This window comes from Mytilus galloprovincialis, chromosome 9 (genome assembly GCF_965363235.1).
Source record: "Mytilus galloprovincialis chromosome 9, xbMytGall1.hap1.1, whole genome shotgun sequence".
Classification (NCBI taxonomy): domain Eukaryota; kingdom Metazoa; phylum Mollusca; class Bivalvia; order Mytilida; family Mytilidae; genus Mytilus; species Mytilus galloprovincialis.
This window is the reverse complement of record NC_134846.1, coordinates 72471964-72497312: the sequence shown is the minus strand read 5'-3', so window position 1 is coordinate 72497312 and position 25349 is coordinate 72471964. Positions and strand designations below refer to the sequence as shown.

The 25349-nt window shown below is 31.6% G+C and overlaps 2 protein-coding genes across 6 annotated transcripts in view; one reads left to right on the top strand and one right to left on the bottom strand.

Moving 5' to 3' along the window:
- LOC143045866 (uncharacterized) overlaps nt 1-8445 on the top strand; it is a 116291-nt gene extending 107846 nt beyond the window's left edge. Inside the window, exons 51-55 of the mRNA XM_076218685.1 lie at nt 46-290; nt 1017-1185; nt 1767-2441; nt 3366-3887; nt 7076-8445. Coding sequence (XP_076074800.1) covers nt 46-290; nt 1017-1185; nt 1767-2441; nt 3366-3887; nt 7076-7188 — 1724 coding nt within the window. The 3' untranslated portion in view covers nt 7189-8445. The remainder of the gene's footprint in view (nt 1-45; nt 291-1016; nt 1186-1766; nt 2442-3365; nt 3888-7075) is intronic.
- Nucleotides 8446-11330: 2885 nt separating this feature from the next.
- Nucleotides 11331-25349, bottom strand: part of LOC143045865 (FAD-dependent oxidoreductase domain-containing protein 2-like) — a 71847-nt gene continuing 57828 nt past the window's right edge. For all 5 annotated transcript variants that reach the window (XM_076218681.1, XM_076218680.1, XM_076218684.1 and 2 more), the window contains 4 exons: nt 22516-22682; nt 20274-20439; nt 18007-18245; nt 11331-17423 (listed from right to left, as the gene is read on the bottom strand). In XM_076218681.1, the coding sequence (XP_076074796.1) occupies nt 17128-17423; nt 18007-18245; nt 20274-20439; nt 22516-22682 (868 nt within the window). In that variant the 3' untranslated portion in view covers nt 11331-17127. The remainder of the gene's footprint in view (nt 17424-18006; nt 18246-20273; nt 20440-22515; nt 22683-25349) is intronic.

Here is a 25349-nt window from a genome sequence, read left to right as displayed (position 1 = left end):
GTTATAGGTAGAGTAATTTTGAATATAACTTTACTATTATTTTAGAGCATCGTCAGGAGTTTGTACATGACCCTGTTGATGTTGAAAACATAGTAGAAGCCAGAGAACACAGACTAAAGATGAACAGATTGTTTGAAGTCATACGTAAAATCTTTATATATGTTGTTTATCTCTGTGTGGTTGCTGTCTTGGCGTACGAGAACAGAGATGCCAATTCTTATCCAACTTACAGAAATCTAAACAACATATTTATCACCCCTTCAACCAAATATGACAAAAGTTTTTCTAATGTAAGTAATTTTGATATGATAGAGTATCTTTCCCTGTTGAAAAAGAATGCTTTTCAAAAAGTAAATGTGTATAATTTAACTGTTATAATTGAAGTACCTTTAAAAAGAATGCTTTTATGTTCTTTTTAGATTGGGAATACGTTCCACTGTTAAATCGAGAGTTCCCATATACAGTAAACAAGAAGTTAATCAAAGTAGATATGACAAATATACAGAAAGGGCAACAGTTGCATATAAATACACATATATATATATATATATATGTGTATTTATATGCAACTGTTGCCCTTTCTGTATATTTGTCATATCTACTTTGATTAACTTGCATATAAATACACACATATATATATATATATGTGTATTTATATGCAACTGTTGCCCTTTCTGTATATTTGTCATATCTACTTTGATTAACTTCTTGTTTACTGTTATTGGCCTACACTTTAATGTTGTATACATGTACCTTAACGTGCTGCTTTAGGTCAGCTTTTTTTAAACACATTTATCTCTCTCCAGGGGTGGATCCAGCCATTGTTAAAAAAAAAGGGGGGACAGCTGAGTATAAAGGGGGTTCAACTATATGTCCCCATTCAAATGCATTGATGGTCAAAAAAGAGGGTTGCACTCCCTTCTCCCCTTGAACTTTATCATTTTAAGAAACTTTTGCTCTAAAATGTAAATACTTCCAACAATCATTTTAAATATCCTTGAATTGTTTTATTATAGCTTCATTCTACACGAGATTTTTATGAATGGATGGAGAATATTGTCCTGCCAGGCCTGTATTCCAATGGTTGGTTGAATGATTCTATAACAGATTTAGCACCTTTCATCATTGACAATACTTTCTACAGACTTGGATCACCAAGGATCAGACAGGCTAGAATCAGAAATGGTAAGTCCTTCAGTCTTGCAGAATTAGAAATGATGAAGGATTCATACAGGGTTTATATCACCTAAGATTCACTGAGGTAGAGAGAAAAAAAATCCTACTATTATGTCTAAAAAATAGGTCCTCTAGTATTAGAAAGTCTTAAACTGTTAAATTTTTCTTTATAGACTGTACAGAGGATAGAATAAAGGCATTAATAATGGTACTGTTTTAGTAAAAGAAGATGAAAATGAACCTAGAAAACATCATTATTTCCCTAACCTGGTATGAAGCTTTTCATTTGAGGTTACATGACCCCTAAGAGAACAACCTCGGCCTTCCAACATTTAATGAGAACTTGGTAAAAACTGCTGAATGAAAAGATTTATAAGCTTTGCTATTGTTAGAAACGAAGTATTATCATATATAGTATGGATTCATTAAATTTTCGTGTGTTCCAACCTTCGTGAATTGACGAAAACTTCATGGATATTTGATTTCGTGGTTTTGCCCATGTTTGTATATAACCTTTTAAAAAATTTGAACATTTTAATTTGTACCCCACGAAAAATAATGAATCCACAGTATTTCTTTATTTTTCACAGATGACTGCAAAGCACCTTTACAGATACGTGACTACATGAATGACTGTTATCCATCCTATGGAACCAAAACATATGAATCTAGAAATTATGAGGAGAGTTGGGTGGAGGTAACAACCAATACCTCATCAGATGAGGCATGGGTCTATAAAGATACATTTGACCTTGATGGTATGCCAACTGTAGGTCGTTATGCATCATACAGTGGTGGAGGCTATGTTGTTAACCTTGGAGCTTCTACAGAAACAGCCAATGACACTTTACAATACATAAAGGAAACAAAATGGATAGACAAAAAGACCAGAGGATTGTTTATTGAGTTTAATCTTTTCAATCCCAATGTCAATTTATTCTGTGCCGTCATATTACTGTTAGAATATCCACCAACTGGTTCGGTGTTTCCGTACTGGGAAGTCAACCCAATAGTGATGTACAGATATGTTGGTCCAAGTGCTGTTTTCCTGTTCGTGTTTGATTTTATATTTGCAGCATTCACATTGTATTATTTAATAGAATTTATCAAAGAACTGAGGAAAAAGGGATGGCGAGGCTATTTCAGTGGATTGTGGAATGTTGTTGACTTTATAAACATTGTTCTCTCTATTATCTGTTGTGCATTCTATGGTATGCACTTTGTAATTACAAAATTAGTTCTGGATAAATTTCATAAGAACAGAGGTATGTTTATATCAGAAATTACCATAAGTACAAAAACAATCATTGATTGAATCAATTTTCAAATTTTCAACAGTAATAATGAACCTTAAAATAATTTTTCATATAAGAAACAATAGTATGGACATAAAAACTTCTCTTTTTTTGTATAATTTTGAATTATTTTTACTTAGTCAATCTTCATGTGTAGCAAACAAAGTATGAATAAAAAAAGGTGTGAGATACATGTCGATGGTGACAGCAACCAATCATTAAAAGTGCAATAGAAATAGACATCTAGAGGGCAGCACACTGGTCCATTTAGAAACATGTAACATCTGTATAACAAGCTTGATATCACTTTTAACCAGAATATTGTGGAATAATTATTGATTATTCATTGAATGATAATTTTCATGGATTTGGAGAATAAATTGAAACACAAACTTAAAAAAAAAATACAAATTTCCAATAAGTCTATTGTGTAGACTTTTAAAATCCAGAAAAATCAGGTATTCATGAAAAAAAACTATTTTTTTACAATGGTTATCCACGAAAATATATGAATCAATAATACTAAAACTAATCTTTAACCTTTTTTATATGAGCGTCACTGATGAGTCTTTTGTAGACAAAACATGCGTCTGGCACAAATACAAATTTCAATCCTGGTGTCTATGATGAGGTTATTTACATTGCCTTCTCAATTGTGAAAATAACATGAAAAGAAAAAGACTTTAACAAAATACAAAAAATACATCTACATAAAAGCAAGAAAAACCAGTACCAAATGTTAAAAAATGGAACATATCATTGGTGTATAGATTTTGTTTCTCCTGCAAGGAAAGTCACAGAATGAGAGACATATATAGAGACTTCAACCTTAAAATTTTTGTATAAATCTTCTTATTTCACTTCTGAATACTAATTTTACTGGAATATTTTCAGATGATTTTATCAACCTACAAAGAATAGTGCTATGGGATCAGCTGTTTGGTATAATTATTGGCTTTGTTTTGTTCTTATCAATGTTAAAGACTCTACAGCTAGTACGATTCAATGCCAAAATATCACAGCTATACGGAACAATCAAAAAGTCGGCAAAACCATTGATTAACTACATGATTGTGTTCCTGGTATCATTTGTTGCTTTTATATCATGTGGATATCTTCTGTTTGGTCCACATGATTATGAATATTCATCGTTTATAAGGACTACCGAGACACTAATGTCAATGCTGATGATGAAAGTGAACATTGATACTGTCCTAATCGTCAGTGGATTACTTGGATCACTGTACATCTTTATCTTTGTGTTATTTGTGGTATTCATATTACTAAACATTCTCCTCAGTATCATCAATGAAGCATTTGCCGAAAGTAGGAGGGATCCCTCATGTAGGTCAGATGACCCTCAAATGGTGGATTTCTTGCTCAGTCAACTTAAGACATTGATATGGGGCACCACAGGTAAGAACCTTAAAAGACATTGATAAGGGTAGGAACTTTTCATGCTATAAAGAACATGACTTTTTTTATTCCATTCTTCTTCATACGTTAAGGGTTGTATATGTGTGTGAATGTATGTGTATTTGCATTAGTGACCATTTTCCATGGATTTTAAGAATTTATAAATATGAATAAAAAAGATATGAGGGGTATACCTATACAGCAACCAAATGACACAATTGTGTTTAAAACAAAAATTTGTAACTTCTACATATATGAAAAGAAGGTATGGTATGATTGAGACAACTCTAGTCTCAACAATTGACCAAATGACAGAAATTAACAACAATAGGTCACTGTACAGCCTTCAACAAGATTTTTTGGGATACGATTGCTTCCAAGCAATCTGTAGACTTATACCAGTGGCTCAGGACAATGCCCTCACGTCAACCGTTTTATTCTAAACATTAAGGACCATCTCAGATTCTAATGATTGTCTTGGTTTAAAAGGTAAAAACAAACAAAGGGATTGAACTTAAAAACAATTTTCCTATAATGTTCTTTTCATAATCTTCATGTTTGATATTTCCCTTGACTTATATGCGTGTTTTTAACAACACGGAAAATCAGAATCAAGCAGTATTTATATTAAGTGTTTTTATAAATTTAGAAACACGTCAGAGGGAATTCCCCAGTTGTGATAAAAATGCGAGAGTTCTCTGAATTCCGATAAATCTACCTCTGTCATATAAGAACTGAAGTGGAGTTTTACTTATATGTCACCGTTATTAAACTGATATTTGATATTGTACGTCCATAAAAAATATAGAACCATTAAGTTTTAATATACGTTCCTACTACAGGGTTTGTTTAGGTAATTATGCCCATGCGTATAGTTTTCTTGACTTCAAGGGGTACTAGGTTAAATGGTTGCTCTGGATTCGCCACTCGATTGATTAATTTATAATTCATGGGATCCTTTCTATGTATGTCTGCTATTGAGGGTTATTATTGATGCATAATTTTAAATCATATGCATCATTTAAATTAAAATAAATGTAGTCCACTTGGTTAAAGTTTACTTTCAACACCCCTTCAGGCGAGATGGAGTCTTCTATAATCGTTTCGAGTTGTCTCCCTTCCGGAAGCCACTTCCGTGTATTCTGAATCAAAACAACATGTTTAGAAAAATTAACTCTTTCTGTCGAATTAACGTATGAAAATAGGTGATAAGATACGAAGTGAAGTACTTCTCTCACTCTGAGTCTCAGTGACTGCTATGGAAAGTAAACTTGGAATTGATAGTACAAAAATAAAACACAATAGGCCTAAGTACATTGTTCATACACTGTTTACCGGGATTGGCTATTTTGTAACTATTCAGATTACATAAATTACATTGTATTACATGTGCAGTTGAATTAGTTTTGAAAATAATATTATCCAGCTACATGTATACATGTGTCAATGAAAACAATGGCAATCATATCCCTCAGAGCAATCTGCTCTTTGATTACCAATGTTATGCATGGTAGAGGATTTTTATTAACATGGGTATCTTGATGTATCCAGATTTGTATTTTGATTGCAAGTTTAGGTCCATTGCTTTTCTGAAAAGTTGTGTCCAAGCAACAATAAAATTTTATCCTTCTTCAGATCTGACATTGTCATTACAATATTAAGTGCATCAACTGGAAATGCCCACTCAAAACCTGGTTCATTGTAAAATCCTATAGTGCCTAACAAGATTTTGTGAGGTAGACGAAATTGACTTTAAAAAGATCGTATTGACTTTTGATGTCCAAAAATAGGCAGATCGGACATATTTTGACTTCATATACCTACTACTTAAGTTTGGGAGTTATTGTAATTAACATATTCCAATGAGACTGAATAATGCTTTTTTTTGTTATGATAAATAATAACTTTACCTGCCATAGCTGTGCGTAAAATGTATTTCGGCATTTCTCTTAAGAAAATGACTTGTTTAATGGAACAAAACGTCTTATTTGTAAACTTTCTCTTTTATCTCCACAATAGGCTTTTTAAAAATAATCTATCAACTGTGTAGTCGGAAAATTTTGTGAAAATAGAAGAAGTGGCAATTCTTACCTTTCATACCTTAACTTTCATTGATAAAACATAATATTGACTCGTCCAGTGTCCAGTTTGAAGGTCATTTTAGTTACCGTACACATGCATGCACGTTCTTATTATCAATAGTCATGTATGAAAAGAATAAACAAGTTTGAAGGTAAACTAATTACAAGTTAATCCAATCAAATTGCGTACGAATTAATAACAATGACCAGTCCACATCATAAACAATAATAGGGGTAAACTGGGTAGGGAGAAAATATCAGATATTTTAAGTTCATTATTTTGCAATAACGAATAAAAATTTGTAAACCAAAAGATTTGCTATAATTCCATAAACATGTCGTTCTGTATTGGTATAGTTTTTGGATCTTTTATTTGCGTATTTAAGGCTGTAAAAAGTTTGGGCTTCAAAAGTCAACATAATTATTGACTTTATACAGAAAATTCGCCTTTTTAAAACATTGAATGTTTCAAAAATAATACGCGACAACAAAGTAAAATCATTTTTTAAAACACTGCAAAAATAATCATACAGATTGATGCAGTGGTATTGTCATAAATTGCATTGGAGTGAACAGTGGTACAGCAAACGTCGAATTCCCTCACACAATGTTATCACACACTATAGTATGCAATTGTGTGCTTGAATACAATGGTTTGCTTTTACAGTACTATATGCTTCTTGAACTAATACAATGATTATCATCTTCAGAGCCCACTCAGTGTATGCCATATTGTGGTTCAAAATTTCAGAGCTTGTTATAAAATCCATTATTCTGGTCTTGAGATGATAAAAAGAAAGATATTAGACACTTAAAACATTAAATATGCAAAATACTCAGCTGTAAAGTTGCCTTTGGTGCCTGTATAAATCTATGAAAAAGCTGAATCATGTCCCTTGGAAGTATTAATTTCTAACACAAGTTCTTTCAAACAGTAGAACATTAAAAATTTTATATGTCTGATATGATACAAGATAGAAACTACAAAACTAAGCCCTATTAAAAAATACAATAATCATTAATTTTTCATCATAAATGGGTTAACACTTATGAGTTTGTTTCTAGGGTCTTTCATTTCCGATATCTGGTATGCTTCTTCTTTTTTAGATACTAAACCACAAAAGAATAAGGATGTGATAGACCATATGGACAAATTAGAAAGAAGAATGGATCGCTATTTCATACGCTTTCTAGCAGACGAGAAAGAAAATCCATATTAACACACGTATATAAATCAGATGAACTAATAATTTTGGAACCCTATTTGGAACTTGAAAAATTATAATATTGATCATAGGTTTTGATTTTGGAATCATAACCTACTTTATTGTATATGCAGGACAGTTTCATCATTGTGTCAGGCATTTTATTTTTAATTAAAAATACAGAATGAAAATTTAAATAGTTCGGACAATACGTCCATTTAAACAACAATGTTATTTTAACTTTGGCTTTAGATTGGTTTTCACAACTTTTTAGTATGCTATCTGTAAGCTTTGTCTGTTAAACAAAGTAAGTGCCAAAGGACAAGGTTCACTTATGGCACAAAATGGCCTAAAATATCAACTTTATCATAAATCACCAAAAAGGTCTCAAATTGGTTCGTAAATGGGTCTATTTCAAAAGTCTAAATGCTAAATATATCAGTTCTTTTCATAAGAGTACATAATATTCTCCAAAGTAAGCCCATTTTGGACATTTTGTCAAAATATGATGATTTTGTGCATTTTTCAGACCTAAAAGCTTTAGAAACACTTTGGCCGCCACCTACGATCCAAAATGTGTTGTAACCAAAAGATTCCAATTTTGATATAGATTTCATTAATATAAAAACTTTTTGGATCGGAGATGGCGGCCAAAGTAAATTATGCCAAAAACAATTAGAATTATGGGGAAAAAGTACCAAAATTGACCTTTTATTACAAATTGTGTTTATTTAAGGGGTCATAGCTCGATAATTTGTAAAGGAAAGTGCCAGAAAAAATAATCTTGTCTTAATAGTATTATCACAAGTATTTCTATATGAAATTTGGAATATTTTGACCTAATTTAAAAAACATAAAAAAATCAGGGCCAATTTTAACCCTTCGTGAACCTTCTCCTTTTATATTGTTGATCTATGTTAATTTAAAAAAAAACTTTCCACAAATTTGATGAACAAAGTAGAATTAAAAACATAAGGTTTCATGCTTTCTTAGGAACTAAACTATTGAAAAAGCAAAATGTTAAACAAATAATTTCAAATTTCTGTAAATAAAATTTTAGTTATCCTAGATTCATGTAATCTTTATTAGACATGAAATGACAAACGAATCTCTTACTATTATGGGGCTGTATGTTCTTGTGATCGTACAAAACAAAAGTTTAATTGTCTATTTTATTTGTTGTCAATTGTAATAATGACTTTGGACTTTTTCAGGGAGGATGTTTCATTTTTCTTCATAATGCGTGATAAATAAAATGGTATTGAATTAGCAGATTTTAGTTGTTATTTATTTAATAAACTTTAACAAAAATATCCTGTGGTGGACATTGTGTCGTGGACATTGTGTCAGACAAGTAGTGTTTAAAAGGAGTAATAATGTCAAGCAGTACCGTACCAATCTCCAATAACCCTCTATTTTGCTGAAGTGACAAACAATAAAAGACAAGTACAGATGAACTGCTTATTTGAATGAGCAGTTGGCAGGTTTAACTTGAAAAAAAACATACCTGTTTTTGAAATAGAATACAACGAAGAAAGCAAGTAAAACTGTGGGCTACTGCTCATTAATCATATCACAACTATAACAATTCTGTAAACAGGAAGTTGATAATCATTTAATCTGAAAACATATCACAAGGTAAATCTGATTCAACAAATTTCAGTAAGATCTTACTTCTAAGTATATAAGACATGACTGTCAGCGATGCAGGTTCTAAGAAGCCCTTTTAATAAATATCCTGGGCTTTCAGTGTTAAAACAATCACTTCATGATGGCAGCCATTATAGATTTTTGATTAACACTATAATCACAAGCTTTAAATAAACATTGTGTATAAGTTTCATAACATTTGGTTAAGGCAAACTCAATTTAGAGAACGAAAAACAATTTCGGGACATACGTACGTATGTACGTACATATGTACGGACGTAGACGGACAAGGGTAAAACTTAATGCCCCCTCTGTTACGTCGGGGGCATTAAAAACATTTCAAACATAATGGCAACTTGCAAAACAAATTACAGAGAGGAAAAAATACAAAAAAGAAGACGGATAACTGTTTAACATCCAGCTATAAATTAAATGCATATTCCAGACCAGAACATGTTAATGCAATTTGAATATTAATCCTGCTTTCTACTAGACATACACACAGCTTGATTTTTAATGTGCTAGTTCAAAAGGTAACAGTCCTCAAGAAGAAATGTCACCCTAACCAAACACATTATTGTAACATGAAGTCAACCAGGCTTTGTTCTTGCTCCTTATTGCAGCAAAAAAGACCCAAATACTAGTTTTTAAAGTCTTTGGTTAGACCCAGCCAGGGTTCAAACTGGTGATCTCTTAAACTTGAGGTGAGAATAATAACACTAGACCACTGATGCAGTTAAGAAAGGATAGTAAAACCCTATACAACAAGAGTGCACACGCTGAAATGCCGTCTTTACTTATCATTGATATTATGTTGATAGTCCTAAATATAAAGCTTTATTACAACTGTCACATAAACTGAACATTAACCAAGAAAACTAAACATTGACCACTGAACCATAAAAATGAGGTCAAGGTCAGATGACACCTGCCAGCTAGACATGAACACCTTACAATCATTCCATACACCAAATATAGTAGACTTATTGCATACAGTATAAGAAAAACAGACCAAAACACAAAAACTTTACTATAACCACTGGACCATGAAAATGAGGTCAAGGTTAGATGACACCTGCCAGTTGGACATGTACACCTTACAGTCCTTCCATACAACGAATATACTAGACCTATTGCTTATAGTATCTGAGATATGGACTTGACCACCAAAACTTAACATTGTTCACTGATCCATGAAATGAGGTTGAGGTCAAGTGAAAACTGTCTGACGGGCATGAGGACCTTGCAAGGTACGCACATACCAAATACATGTATAGTTATCCTATTACATATAATTAGGGATGTAAACAAGTACTTACCGCTTGGTAGTACCGAGTATCGATTACCAAAATGATACTCAACTGATCAGTCCTGTAAGTATGTTAATGCTTTCTTTAGTTTAAACAACCCTTTTTTTTTTTAGAGCACCTCCCGGCATATATTTTACTTAAAATAAATAAAATTAAAATGAAGACTCAAATGGATGTGTTTACCTGCAATTTAAAATTCTTTCAAACAGAGGTACATGTAGGATATATGAACAAGTGCATTTTCCCAGGCTTACACTTTCAGTTTATCTTATTCACTTCCCCACCTCTGTGCCATTAGAGCATATATTGTCATCAGCAGAACTGTTTTAATTACCCATCAAATTTAAAAAATCGAAATGTTTCAGAAAATGGTTAATGGCATCAGTAAGTTCTAATCATGACCCCTTTGTTGATCATTCAATGTGTTTTAAATGGTTCCCATATACTGTTGTTTGAGTAATTATTTATCTATAGATATTTATTAATAACTTGATTAGAATATTACCAGTTTACACAACTTAGAACTATATATGGCATTTTTTTTTTTTTTTTTTTAACTTTTTTGGATTCAAGGTTTACTGATGAGTCTTTTGTAGACGAAATGTGCATCTGGCGTAAAATTGTAAATACAAAATTTAATCCTGGTATCTTTGATGAGTTTATTAGTACATGTAGTAAATGGGCTATTGATAATGGTATAAAATTTCTTGGACTAATCCTAGATAAATATGTTGAGGATTTTACGATCATAAATCACCAACCCATAATTCTTAACATGGGTATAATTTTGTGTTCCCATTTTTATTTTTTTTACCGAGCAAGTACTTGAGTATCGCTCGGTAAATCAAACAAGTAATCAAATAGTAAATCTTCACCGAGTTGACATCCTTACTTATAATAAAAGAGAATTTAACCTTACAAAAAATCTTTTTTCAAGAAATCACTTAACCATGAAGATGAGGTCAAGGACACATGTGACTGACAGAAACTTCGTAACATGAGGCATCCATATACAAAGTATGAAGCATCCAGGTCTTCCACCTTCTAAAATATAAAGCTTTTAAGAAGTTAGCTAACGCTGCCGGATCACTATCCCTATGTCGAGCTTTCTGCGACAAAAGTCGCAGGCTCAACAAAAATCAGAGACAAAGGACAAATTAGATTGCTTAGAATACTTAGTAAATAAAAACAAAAACATTAACAATTCAACAAGTTTATTATCACTTGATAAAGCTGCAGGCATCTCTGGCATACAGGTCTCATTAAATAACAGTATGTATAATATAGATATATAAACACCCCATCTAGAATCAATCAAACAGGCGTCGGATTTCAAATAAAATTTTACATAATTATAATGGTAAATAACTCATTTAAAATCTACAAATTATAAATTGAAAAAAATGCATGCATATATTCTCTGTTACTTTTAAAGCTTGAGAGTTTTAACCTCTGAACATCTTTGGAAACTTTCCTCTATCACAAATAAATTTGTATGCCTAGCATGAAAAGTATCAAGTGTAACTTTTATAAAAAAAAATATTGTATGTATGCAAAGTGAGGAACTTTTCATTTTCAAGGTTTGAGGAGAAGAACTGAACTGACAACACCAATCTTTACTTTCTGTAATGAAAATCTAAATGAACCATTACTGTGTAACCTGCTCTAGACAAAATGTTGTACACTAAATTTTAATAGTTTAGTTTAGAAATTCCCACTTTTTAGTCATGTTTAAGGTCTAAAAAAAATTATCTCCCTTTTTATCAGACTCATTTCTTGAAGCTTTAGTTTTTATTTTCTTGCATGTTTTTGGGGGTTTATTTTAGGGGTTTCATAACTCATATCTATTAAACTGTTTGTCACTTTGAAATTTACTTTACATGTAAATCCCCTAAATGTATACAGCTCTTATCTGATCTTACCTCATAAATTCATAAATCATTCAAAGTTAGTTCCCTTTTTTGTACATAAAACTTGTCAATTAAGAACAAAGTTAGTTCCCTTGTTTGTACATAAAACTTGATAATTGCAATGTAAATCAAAACTTTTGCTTCAATAATAAGCATTTTGGATCTCTCATAGGTCCAGTTCTTGACCAGGATTTGTAAAATAATTTGCTATACAAAAGTGTAAAGATCAGTATTGCCAGTTCACCTTACAAATTCTGTTCCAAGTACAATAATTTTAGAAAAATCTATTATTGATTTACAGTGGCGTATCCAGAAATTTCCGTAAGTGGTGGCCCACCGAATGCCTAAGAGGGGGTCCGCTCCTGTCATGCTTCAGTGATTCCCTATATAACCAACCAAATTTTTTCCAGAAAAGGGGAGGCCCAGGCCCCCTGGGCCCCCACCCCTAAATCCCCCTCTGATTTAAAACCTTAAATATAAAATTCAAGAAAACATTGTTATCACATGTAATGGTACATTCAATCTAAACAATTTCTGTTGTAACAATGCTTTCTTATTTGTAAAAAGATCAAATTCATCAAATATGAAAAAATAAACAAAGATAACTTATTAAACCTTAGAGCAGTCATATTTTAAATATAAACCCATAGTCTAGTTGTCTCTTTTGTACATTACATGTAATTACTCAATTAAACCAATGAAATAAGTCGGTGGATGTGTATTTTGACTTAATTAGCAATCTCAACCAAACACTCAACATAGTTTACAATACACCTTATCGCTATTTAGTCCATTCCGGGAAAAACAGTCATTTATACAACTTCCTGTTTAGGTCATCAGCCGAAAAATGGAGGTCATCAGTAGTGAGCTGAGGGAGAAAAAACTTTAGAAAGTGATCATCAAGAAACTTTGATATAGTATGATCCACTTTTTTCGAAATTAAAATTGAAGTAAAAAAATATTTAGTTTGAAGTATTTACGGTAGTTTAAACAGGTTTCATTAAAAAGTATCATGCATGGTGAATTGTTTAAACAGGGTCCCAGATAGCTTGAACTGGATGAAAAAGTTGTGTAATTTTAGAACTTATCCGGAATGGAATAAATAGCGATTAGGTGTATTGAAAATGTGAGCAAATAAGAACTACCAAACAAATCAGCGGAGATTATCAACCTACTAAAATGAAAGATATAACAATAGTATAAGGTTTGATATTGGAAAGGGCAACTACTTTTATTTCTTCAACATAGGTGGGTGCGCATTTACCCTTCATTTTTTAGTAACCTTCAATATATTTACACAAAATCTTTTTATTCTAAGGTAACCTTTGCTTATAACAATGTAAAAAAGAAATTCTTTCTGATAAAAAAGATATTACATATTTTGTAAATAGGTCTTCAATGTTTTGACATATAAACTTACCGTAACACAATTTTTTGCACCTGTGACTTTTCACAAGACAGCTTATGAGTAAAAACATTCGTAAGTCATGAACAATTCAGTATAACTTGCAATCAATTTTACAGCTAATTCCCAAATGCTTGTATAGTAAAACTTTGACTGGCTTGTTTGCTTTATTTGTATAAATGTTAGCTCAAGCACTGTAATCAAGATTGACATTTGCAAACAATATAGACAGGCATTATTAAACCCAAATATATTATATTTAAATTTGATTGAAAATTATCCCAATTACAATTGTCAATATACAAACAAAGCAAGCAAGCTAACCAAATTCTTACCCTACATGCATAAGGGAAATAGCTGTACTCATAAGATTTTATGTGATAATAGTTGCGGTTCTTGCTGAGTGAACTATCTACTCTTCAATCTATATATATATTTTTTTAATTACAGCCATTTAAAACTATGTGGCATAAGCTGTATAATTTACTGTTAATTATATTAACAATAGCATGTTTTATACTTTATGGTGACTGAGATATCAGTGGTATTTTAAAATTAAACCAAAATATCACTATGTGCACAAGTCTTGTATTTAAACCTTTTAAGTCTCATTTTGGACTAATAGACCAATATATGGCACTATAAATAGCACAAAAATATTACAAAAATATATTTCAGATAGGCATTACAGAAAAGAAAATAATTTCACCACTAGAATTCTGCTGCTATAGAACTGATCAAAACTGTATAACAAATAGACTATGTAAACAAAACATAACACAATACAAATGAAATAACATACATCTATTTACAAACAAAAGAAAATAACAAATTTCAAATCAAATATTCATTATATATCATAACACAAGCTTGACTCAGGTTACAGCTAATTTCCTACAGCTTGTAGAGTAAAACTTTGGTAGGCTGGCTTGCTCTGTTTGTATAAACATTAATTCATGCTTTGTAGTTAAAATTGACATCTTCAAACAATATATATCATGTATATAGGCATATTTTATCCTGTATATATTATATTTAAATTTGATTGGACGTTATCCCAATTAAAAATTATACAATATTCAACCAAAGAAAGAAAGCTAACCAAAGTCTTGATTTACATGCATTAGGAAATAAGTTGTAATACTGAATCTTAAATGTGTGCCATCTGCATGCCACTTTTAACAGTCAATTGGTTTCCAGGAGTCAAACTGGTATACAAGGTCAAATATTACCGGTAAGCTAGCTAATGAGATGTGGTTTAATTAATCATAAGTTACAAGTTTAGTTTCAATCTGACAAACTGCTATTTACAGAATTACTTCCCTTTACTTTAAAATGTCAGGATATTGTTCTAATTAACCCAATTTGCTGTGTTGCTATTGAATTGTTTTTAGTAGTTTAAAAGTGATGTATCCATTTCACATGTTCATTGGCAGGCAACCTACAGATTTAAGATTAAGCTATAACAATACTAAATCATTTAGTTAACACTACAAAATACATGTTGATTTATAAACACTACAAAATACATGTTGATTTATTTATAATAAAAAATAACAAAAACCCACAAAATAAAGATGGTCTCCTAAACCATGACAATTAGCACACATGAAATCAAATAAATCTGGTGATAGATAAATGAAAATATACTTTTCATATAATCTTTTTACTTTATTTTAAATCACTGTTTGGTGGGAGAATTATAATTTCAGTTGCACTTTGTAAAGGACAGGTATTCCATGGTGGTACAATATCTATGATTGTCACATTATTTGTGTCAATTGAGTTAAAATTAAAAGAAATTATAAGTTTTACAATGGCCAGTCTCATAAAAATAATACAATTTTTGAATCTGATAAATAAAATAACTATAAGCCTGGTATCCATGAGTAAAGTGAACAAGTGGTATATATCTACAAACAAATACACCTTTTATTTAGTTCTCAAAGTAAAAAGCAAAAATAAATACAGCCATAACATATTATCTTCTATTAAATGTGTCAATAGAGACAGAAACATGGACATATAATTAGATAATGTTGGCTACACTCAACTAGATAATGTTGGCTACACTCAACTATTCTCATACATTTCTATTGCATAGATTGATTATAAATAGCAAATTTTCAAACATCCTCTACAAAACTTACATAAACTTTTGATTTGTGGTTTCTGTGCATTGCAAAGATTTAACAATTTAATTGTTTTCAATTATCAAACAATATAACAAGTATGACTCACTTTCTAGTCAGCAATGGATTACAAAATTTGATTTTTTTTATCACAAATAGACCAAGGGTTAAACATACATTATCAGAGACAAAATGACTTTTTTTTTAATCAAGTCACATATCATCTTTAAATGACATTGGACAATAATATTAATGTATAATATTCAAATTATTACAATTCAAATTTTGTTTAAATTAATTTACACATGTCTAAAACAATGCTTACATTTGTCATTCACATGGATGATTGATATGTTAAATTTTTCAGCAATTTTAAAAAATATAAGTTTCTTGAAATCTTATAGTTCTTTTTGCACATGTTTATTAATATAAAGAATACAACTAGTTAAAGAAAAAATATGAGACAAAATAATTTGGCTTTGTGGAGAAAATACTTAGCTTTATAAAAATAAATATCTTTAAAAATAAACTTTTGAAAAAAAACCAAGCCATGTCAAACAAAAATCCAAACTTGTGACAATAAGAAAAAGTCAAGTAGGTCAACTTGTCATTTTACATCACCTAATTTAGGATTTTCTTTGTATGGAACAAATTTTAGAATATTCACATACTTTTCAAAACTTTTTGCTAAAGAATAGTTTAATAGCACATGCATGGATTTGTGTCTGACATTCCTAAAATAGTGTTATCTTTAGATACACAGCTCAATTTGTGCAAATAATGAGAAAATATTATTAAAACTTATAGATTCTAGTAGATATTGTAATTTTGTCAAAAAGTCATTTAAGGAGGCTCGCAGGTACAAAAAATTCATAAAAAAATATGGTACAAAAATCAACCAAAAACATCGATTCGGATTGAAATATCTTTTTTTAGTCATCAGCGACCAATATTTTTTATTATTGTTTTCAAATAAGCTATACATAAACTAAATAATTGTTACATTTAAGCGATTTCTGTAATTTAGTTCTTTTTTTATTTCGATATTACATTTTGTACCTATATTTCTCCTATTAGTTCAACAGAAAAAAAGGACATTAACAAAAATGTATGCTTCTTTCAGAGGCAGATTGTGAGCTTAAATGAACAGTGACCCCATTTTTTTAGTTCATTTTTCTATTAAATATATGATAAAGTTCATTTATAAAACAAAATATAGCGAAATCCTAAATTGAAAAAAAATGTCTTATAATACCTGCGAGCCCCCTAATATAATTCTTTGTTGTTTTTTTTTTTAGTTGACTTACCTTTTGCACTAATTTTATAATCACTGCAATTAATACAAAATTAAGCTTTCTTCTTTTTTTTCTTTTATATTTACAAAGATATTTATATTCAAAAGCTGACTGTTCTGTCAAAGGAAATTTTAAACATTGAAAAATAAAACTCTTTTTAATTTGGTGTACTTATTATACTAGAACTAAGTTTCAATCAAAAATATTACAATCTTTGAGCTGTGTATCTAGAAGATAAATAGGATTTTGTTTTTACATATCCTTAGCACTTTTCGAAAGGTTAATCAAATCAGGCGTTCCTTTCAACCCTTGACCTTTCATAAAATCCTGTTGACAAGAAATGGGAACTGTTTGAAATAGTAACCTTTTTTTCATACATTCCTCAGCAAACGAGTGTCGTAAGTTTATATTAGTGGCATCTTCTAGAAATCTTCTTAGCGGTAGAATATGACTGACAGGACCATCCCATTGTGTCAAAAAATCTTCAACAATATGATGTATCTTATTAGGTCTTGGCATTGTTTCGGTTTTACGCTTCATTTCTTCTTCTGTAAAAAAAAATAGTCTCTTTAAAAATATACTACAAATGGGGAAGTGTTTCAAGTTAATGAATAACAACAAGCAAAAGTGATGAAAGCATTTTGGCATGTTTGGTTTTATTTAAAAGAATTTATGATGTGTTTGGTTACAGAATAGCTACTCCTCATACAGACCAAAGTTTTACTGAAAGCATAAAAATATAAAAATAAAAACTTTTGAATGGATTGGCTTTTTGTAAAATCTAAAGGCAAAAGTGCTACCTTTCAAGGTCTGCATGTGAATGATCAGTGAGGCTCAATATCTACAAAATATATCTATAATCACCCCAGATTTCAAGGGATCAAGAAACAAAACCCCAATAATCAACATTGATGTTTTATTCATGGAATGATTACAATAGGGACATTGATCACATCAATCAATCTAAGTTAGTGAGGTTGGTTTAAGATTAATCTTAATTTATATAGATCTCAAAGAAAACTTTATTCTCATTATAGTAAGACTTAAACTGTTCCAAATCTCTAGAGTGTCTCTCATAATAAAATACTGAGTCACAAGTTAGATTTTTAAAGTTCACAAACTGAAACAAACCTGTAGGAAGTTTTTCATAATAATAAAATACTGGATGTAAGAAGTTAGAATTGTGAGCGTCGGCAGGTTCTCCAGTGGCTCGGTTAATTCGGAAGACATCATTTCCTGGACCAGAGAAATCTCGGCCATATTGCATAATAAGGACTATCAATCTGTTTGCATTATGTCCTGTGTGTTGTTCTAATTTATCTATCAAGTTGACAGGAACTTCTTCTAGATAAGTAAAGGTGGTGTTATCACTATAAAAGAGAAAAAAATATTAACGTAAGATATATCTTATTTTTATTCTAAAGGTAGAGCATTCTGGCAATAAAAAACTAGAGGCTCTCAAGAGCCTGTGTCGCTCACCTGTTAATGTGTTTACTGATGTCGGCCATCTTCGTTGGTAGGCAGGGTCATTAGACACTTTTTTTTAAAATAGATACCCTAGTATTATGATTGTGGCCAAGTTTGGTTAAATTTGGCCAAGTCGTTTTAGAAAAGATTTTTATACAAGTTACAAAAATGACGAAAAGTTGTTCAATATTGACTATAAAGGGCAATAACTCCTTAAGGGGTCCTCTAACAATTTTGATCATGCTGACTTATTTGTAGATCTTACTTTGCTGAACATTATTGCTGTTTACAGTTTATCTCTATCTATAATAGTATTCAAGATACATGTAATAACCAAAAACTGCAAAATTTCCTTAAAATCACCAATTTTAGGGCAGCAACCCAACAACAGGTTGTCCGATTCAACTCAAAATTTGTGAGGGGATATATCTTATTCTGATGGACATCTAAATCTTGAAAGATTTGCCCTAAATGTCTTAGTTTCAAAGATATAAAGCAAAAACTGCATTTTACCACTATGTTCTAATTTTAGCCATGTCGGCCATTTTGTTTGGCAGGCTGGGTCATCGGACACATTTTTTAAACTATAAACCACAATGATAATTGTGGCCAAGTTTGGTTAAATTTGGCAAAGTAGTTTTGGAGAAGAAGATTTTTAGAAAAGTTACAAAAAATGACGAAAAGTTGTTAAAAATTGACTATAAAGGGCAATAACTCCTTAAGGGGTCAACTGACAATTTTGGTCATGTTGACTTATTTGTAGGTCTTACTTTGCTGAACATTATTGCTGTTTACAGTTTATCTCTATCTATAATAGTATTCAAGATAATAACCAAAAACTGCAAAATTTCCTTAAAATAACCATTTCACAGGCAGCAACCCAACAACAGGTTGTCCTATTCGTCTGAAAATTTCAAGGCAGATAGATCTTGACCTGATCAACCATTTTACCCCATGTCAGATTTGCTCTAAATGCTTTGGTTTTTGAGTTATAAGCCAAAAACTGCATTTTACCCCTATGTTCTATTTTTAGCCATGGCGGCCATCTTGGTTGGTTTGACGGGTCACGCCACACATTTTTTAAACTAGATACCCCAAGGATGATTGTGGCCAAGTTTGGTAGAATTTGGCCCAGTAGTTTCAGAGGAGAAGATTTTTGTAAAAGTTTACAGACGACGGACGACGGACGACGGACGACGGACGCAGGACGACGGACGACGGACGCCAAGTGATGAGAAAAGCTCACTTGACCTTTCAGGTCAGGTGAGCTAAAAACCCTCAAATTAAACCACCAAAAAAAATTCTTTATTTTATTTAACCCCTTATTCTATATTTTTTATTTCTTAGATCCCCAGTCTAATTTTCTCTATTCTTAATTTTGTTTAAACATTTTTCTGTAGTCTTGGCTCAATGCTCCCTTCCCTATCTGGTAAAAATGCTATGTAACCGTTCTTTTTTTTGTGAACTGTGTCATACTGTTGTATATATATGTAGAGAAAATGAAAATCTAAAAAATATTTTACTGCTGTTCCTTAAATAAAATATTATCCATTTATGTTCACCAAAACGTTCGACACGTAAGTATTTATACTGTAACTAGTTGTGTTTATTTTCTAAATATAGTAACATAGCTATATTAATATGTATAATGTCAATTTCATCATGGAACACTCTCCACAATCAAGGGTTCATTAAGGGATGAAAATAAGTTTGACAATTGTGTTACTATTTCAAATGCTATCAATGTATCTGTTAAAGTTGCAGTATAAAAAAAATATTAGGTCAATGTCATATTAAAATAATAAACTTTTTTGTACTCTGTGCAAAACTGGAAGGGCTCGGTAGGACCTCGCCTTTCCCCAGTTTCTCAGCCTCATACAAAAAAGTTTATACTTTTCTTTCATTGACTTAATATTTTATATATAACTTACTCATTCAAAATGATCAAATCTGCTAAAACATCAAACATCTGGTAGGATCCTGATGCTTCGTTTATACGCTTCAACATGATGTTCATCATCTGTGTAAGTGGAACAGTCGTTGATGGCCAAGGCACTTGATGATAGCGATTATCTAAAATTCTACTTAAAGATCGTGCTGAAACAAGAAAAAACAAATTTAACTTTAACTAGGAGTTTAATAGTATAAGGTTAATTCATAAGTGGTTATTGGGGTTCATGTCTTTTTTTTCTTTTTTTTTATTTTCGTAAAATTGTTTTGTCATAATTGAATTAAATGGTTAGTTTTCTCTTTTAAATTGATTCACATTTTTCATGTCTATGCCTTTTGTTTTTACCTATAGGTACAGATTTTTCTCATTGTTTAAGGCTGTACGGTGGTATATAATTGCATAATTGTTTACATCTACTACATTGTCAGATAGTTGTCTCATTGGCAATAATACCGCATCTCCTTATTTTTATATTAATCATATTTATACTGCAGCTGTGTGTATGGACCATGCAAGAGTAATGAGTTAATCTTATTCAGGTGTGTATGGACCATGCAAGAGTAATGAGTTAATCTTATTCAGGTGTGTATGGACCATGCAAGAGTAATGCGTTAATCTTATTTAGGTGTGTATGGACCATGCAAGAGTAATGCGTTAATCTTATTCAGGTGTGTATGGACCATGCAAGAGTAATGCGTTAATCTTATTCAGGTGTGTATGGACCATGCAAGAGTAATGAGTTAATCTTATTCAGGTGTGTATGGACCATGCAAGAGTAATGAGTTAATCTTATTCAGGTGTGTATGGACCATGCAAGAGTAATGAGTTAATCTTATTCAGGTGTGTATGGACCATGTAAGAGTAATGAGTTAATCTTATTCAGGTGTGTATGGACCATGCAAGAGTAATGCGTTAATCTTATTCAGGTGTGTATGGACCATGCAAGAGTAATGAGTTAATCTTATTCAGGTGTGTATGGACCATGCAAGAGTAATGTGTTAATCTTATTCAGGTGTGTATGGACCATGCAAGAGTAATGTGTTAATCTTATTTAGGTGTGTATGGACCATGCAAGAGTAATGAGTTAATCTTATTTATGTGTGTATGGACTATGTAAGAGTAATGAGTTAATCTTATTTAGGTGTGTATGGACCATGCAAGAGTAATGTGTTAATCTTATTTAGGTGTGTATGGACCATGTAAGAGTAAGACATTGCCTTATGTAATAGCTTTCTTGTAGATAAGGACTATCTATTGACATTAATTTTCATTCTAATGTCTAATTTTTCATGGAAATATTTCTTTTAAGTTTATTCATATGGAAATTGTTTAAACTGTTATCTGCATTTTTCTTTTCACAAAATATTACCCACAAGATAAATCAACTGCATCAGAAAGTATAATGAGAGGTAAAAACCAGGTTACACTTTACACTTTTTACCACCACACGTGTATGAGTTGTACATTTATAGCATCATGCACATTAGCAGTGGTACTGTAGCTCTAACGGTTTTTGTGATATTTTTTTTTTGATTTGACTTGCAGTTTCATGCTTATAAGGAAACCGAAAAAACTTTTCTATCTTCTAATTAGAGAACTCTTTATCAATCATGATTAAACCTGACATTTTCCAATTAGAAATACATTTGGGCAAAGCTAAGTATAATTGGTACAACAGGATTGTTCAGTTACAAAGTATCTATGTTTTAAGATATTCCTGATATCTCAATAGATTCTAATCAAGCCAATAAAGGCTTGTCAAATGTCAATCTTTTTAAAGCAATAATTGGTAAATTGAAATAATGGGATTGTTCAGTTCCCTAAAAAAACTCTGTTAAAAGATAGAATTGATTGATTCTGATATCTCAAATTGATTGCAATCTAGCCAATGAAGGAATGTCAAGTGCTATCCTTTTTAAAAGAAATTATTGTTAATTCTTTTTACCTTAATTCTTTGTCTCAAATATTCAGCACAAAGACAAAATTAGGCAAAAAATTAAATAATTGTTTAAAATGCCTACCTTCCTACATATCTATTTAAAAATACACCTACCGACAAAAAAATTATGACACAAATCCTTTTTTTTTTATTAAGATTTTTTCCTGCTCTAACATCGTTTTCTTGTCTAAATCATGTAAAAATTAAATCCCAACAAGGCATGAGTAGGCATCATCAGGCCAAGAAAATTTAATGATAGCCTATTTAATGATTTGTTTTGTACCTGTATATCTATACCCATGTATAAATCCTCCAGCAGACTTCCTGAAGTCTAATGAATGTGTAGCAGCACCAGCTAAATACATGCCAGGATTGTCAGGTGACTGGTAGTCATGGTTTATACGTGGGAACTTTTTGGACCTACCATATCCCCTGGACATCTGTGTATCACTACAAGATTCAACACAACAATTAAAAATATTCAGAGTCAAATAGATCAATGCTAAATAAAGTTAAATGTAGTATAACTTCAAGATTAAAAACAATAATCAAGAATATTCAAAATCTAATAGACATAATGCCCTGCTATAAATCTTTGCAGTAGATCTAATTCCCTACTATAAAGATTTGCAGTAGATCTAATTCCCTGCTATAAAGCTTTGCAGTACTTAGATCTAATTCCCTGCTATAAAGCTTTGCAGTAGATCTTAGTCCCTGCTATAAAGCTTTGCAGTAGATCTAATTCCCTGCTATAAAGCTTTGCAGTAAATCTAATTCCCTGCTATAAAGCTTTGCAGTAGATCTAATTCCCTGTTATAAAGCTTTGCAGTAGATCTAATTCCCTGCTATAAAGCTTTGCAGTAGATCTAAGTCCCTGCTATAAAGCTTTGTAGTAGATCTAAGTCCCTGCCATAAAGCTTTGCAGTAGATCTAATTCCCTGCTATAAAGCTTTGCAGTAGATCTAATTCCCTGCTATAAAGCTTTGCAGTAGAATCAAAATGTTAATTTTCTTGGGGGCTTTCACTCATGCTACTCGTTTCAATTTGGCCTACTTAATTTCAGGGAAATTATTTTCCCCCAATTCATTAATACATTTTATAATTTATTTAGGCTTTGTTTTATTTAAGGGTGATAATTAAGTTATTTTTTGTACCTGTTGGAATCTACCGCAGGAATTCTCATTTTTCAAATTTATACTTGTCTGGGCTCTACCAGTCAGGTTCTAATAGTACCTGTTGGGATCTACCGCAGGAATTCTCAGTTTTCAAAATTCATACTTGTCTGGGCTCTACCACTCAGGTTCTAAAAGTACCTGCTGGGATCTACCGCAGGAATTCTCAGTTTTCAAAATTCATACTTGTCTGGGCTCTACCACTCAGGTTCTAAAAGTACCTGCTGGGATCTACCGCAGGAATTCTCAGTTTTCAAAATTCATACTTGTCTGGGCTCTACCACTCAGGTTCTAAAAGTACCTGCTGGGATCTACCGCAGGAATTCTCATTTTTCAAATTTATACTTGTCTGGGCTCTACCAGTCAGGTTCTAAAAGTACCTGCTGGGATCTACCGCAGGAATTCTCAGTTTTCAAAATTCATACTTGTCTGGGCTCTACCACTCAGGTTCTAAAAGTACCTGCTGGGATCTACCGCAGGAATTCTCAGTTTTCAAAATTCATACTTGTCTGGGCTCTACCACTCAGGTTCTAAAAGTACCTGCTGGGATCTACCGCAGGAATTCTCAGTTTTCAAAATTCATACTTGTCTGGGCTCTACCACTCAGGTTCTAAAAGTACCTGCTGGGATCTACCGCAGGAATTCTCAGTTTTCAAAATTCATACTTGTCTGGGCTCTACCACTCAGGTTCTAAAAGTACCTGCTGGGATCTACCGCAGGTATTCTCATTTTTCAAATTTATACCTGTCTGGGCTCTACCAGTCAGGTTTCTAAAATTAATTTTTTCACCTGTCAGGGCTCTACTGCAGGTTCTTAAAATTGCACAATTTAGACATTTACTTTTTAATTAATTTAAAATTATTTTGAGTAGGTAGTGTTTTTGCATTTGGTTATTTTTATTTTGTTTTATTGTAAGTTTTAACGAGTAGCCCCCTAGAAAGCCAAATGATACATTTATTATTATTTTCTTATGTATTCAGTATAATAGATTTAGAAATGATTGTGAATATGATATTAGTATACTGTGTATACAATAGTGTCTTAGTATATTAGTTTGTTAATAAAATTAGAATAGTTATTATAAAGTTTTGCGTATGATATCAAGTATCCAGTACGGCAGGATAAATGTTCCATCCTAGTTGAACATTTCCTTTTCTGCTCTAATTATCTATAGTAGTATAGATAAATGTGGTATGATGCATGAGACTAGTTATTGTCTATAAGAACACATCAACTGTTCTTGTGGTATGGTATATGAGACTTATTAATGTACTTTAGAAGACTGTACATTTCTATGTGGTATGGTATATGAGAATTGGTAGCATTTATTTGGAGACATCTATTGTTTTATTGGTAGGGTATATTAGAATCGTCAGTGTTCAAGGAGACTTCTACTGTTCTGACAGTTATAGGTATAAATAACATTTTAATTGAATAATTGATAGATGCTTAACGTTCAGTGGTGTGGTCGCCCTATGTACCCCATGGGACGAAGTGGATTAAGTAAGTAACGTTCAGTGGCAACTATTTCATGCATGTTCAAGATGAGAATATAAAGTGATAACTGAATTATGATAATGTTTAATATTATGGGGATCTATTATGCTAGCATATTGTTTGATAAATTTTTATTTTAACATCACCCAATATCATACCAATAAAACTTTAAAACAGATAGTCATTTTTTCCAGGTTCAAACTAACTAAAAATAAAGTTTAAACAAGAACGTGTCCATAGTACATGGATGCCCCATCCACACTGTCACTATCATTTTCTTTGTTCAGTGGACAATGAAAATGGGGGGAAATCTCTAATTTGGCATTAAAATTAGAAAGATCATATCATAGGGAACATGTGTAGTAAGTTTCAAGTTGATTGGACTTCAACTTCATCAAAAACTTCCTCGACCAAAAACTGAAGAGGAATGGACTCAGGGACGAAGGAT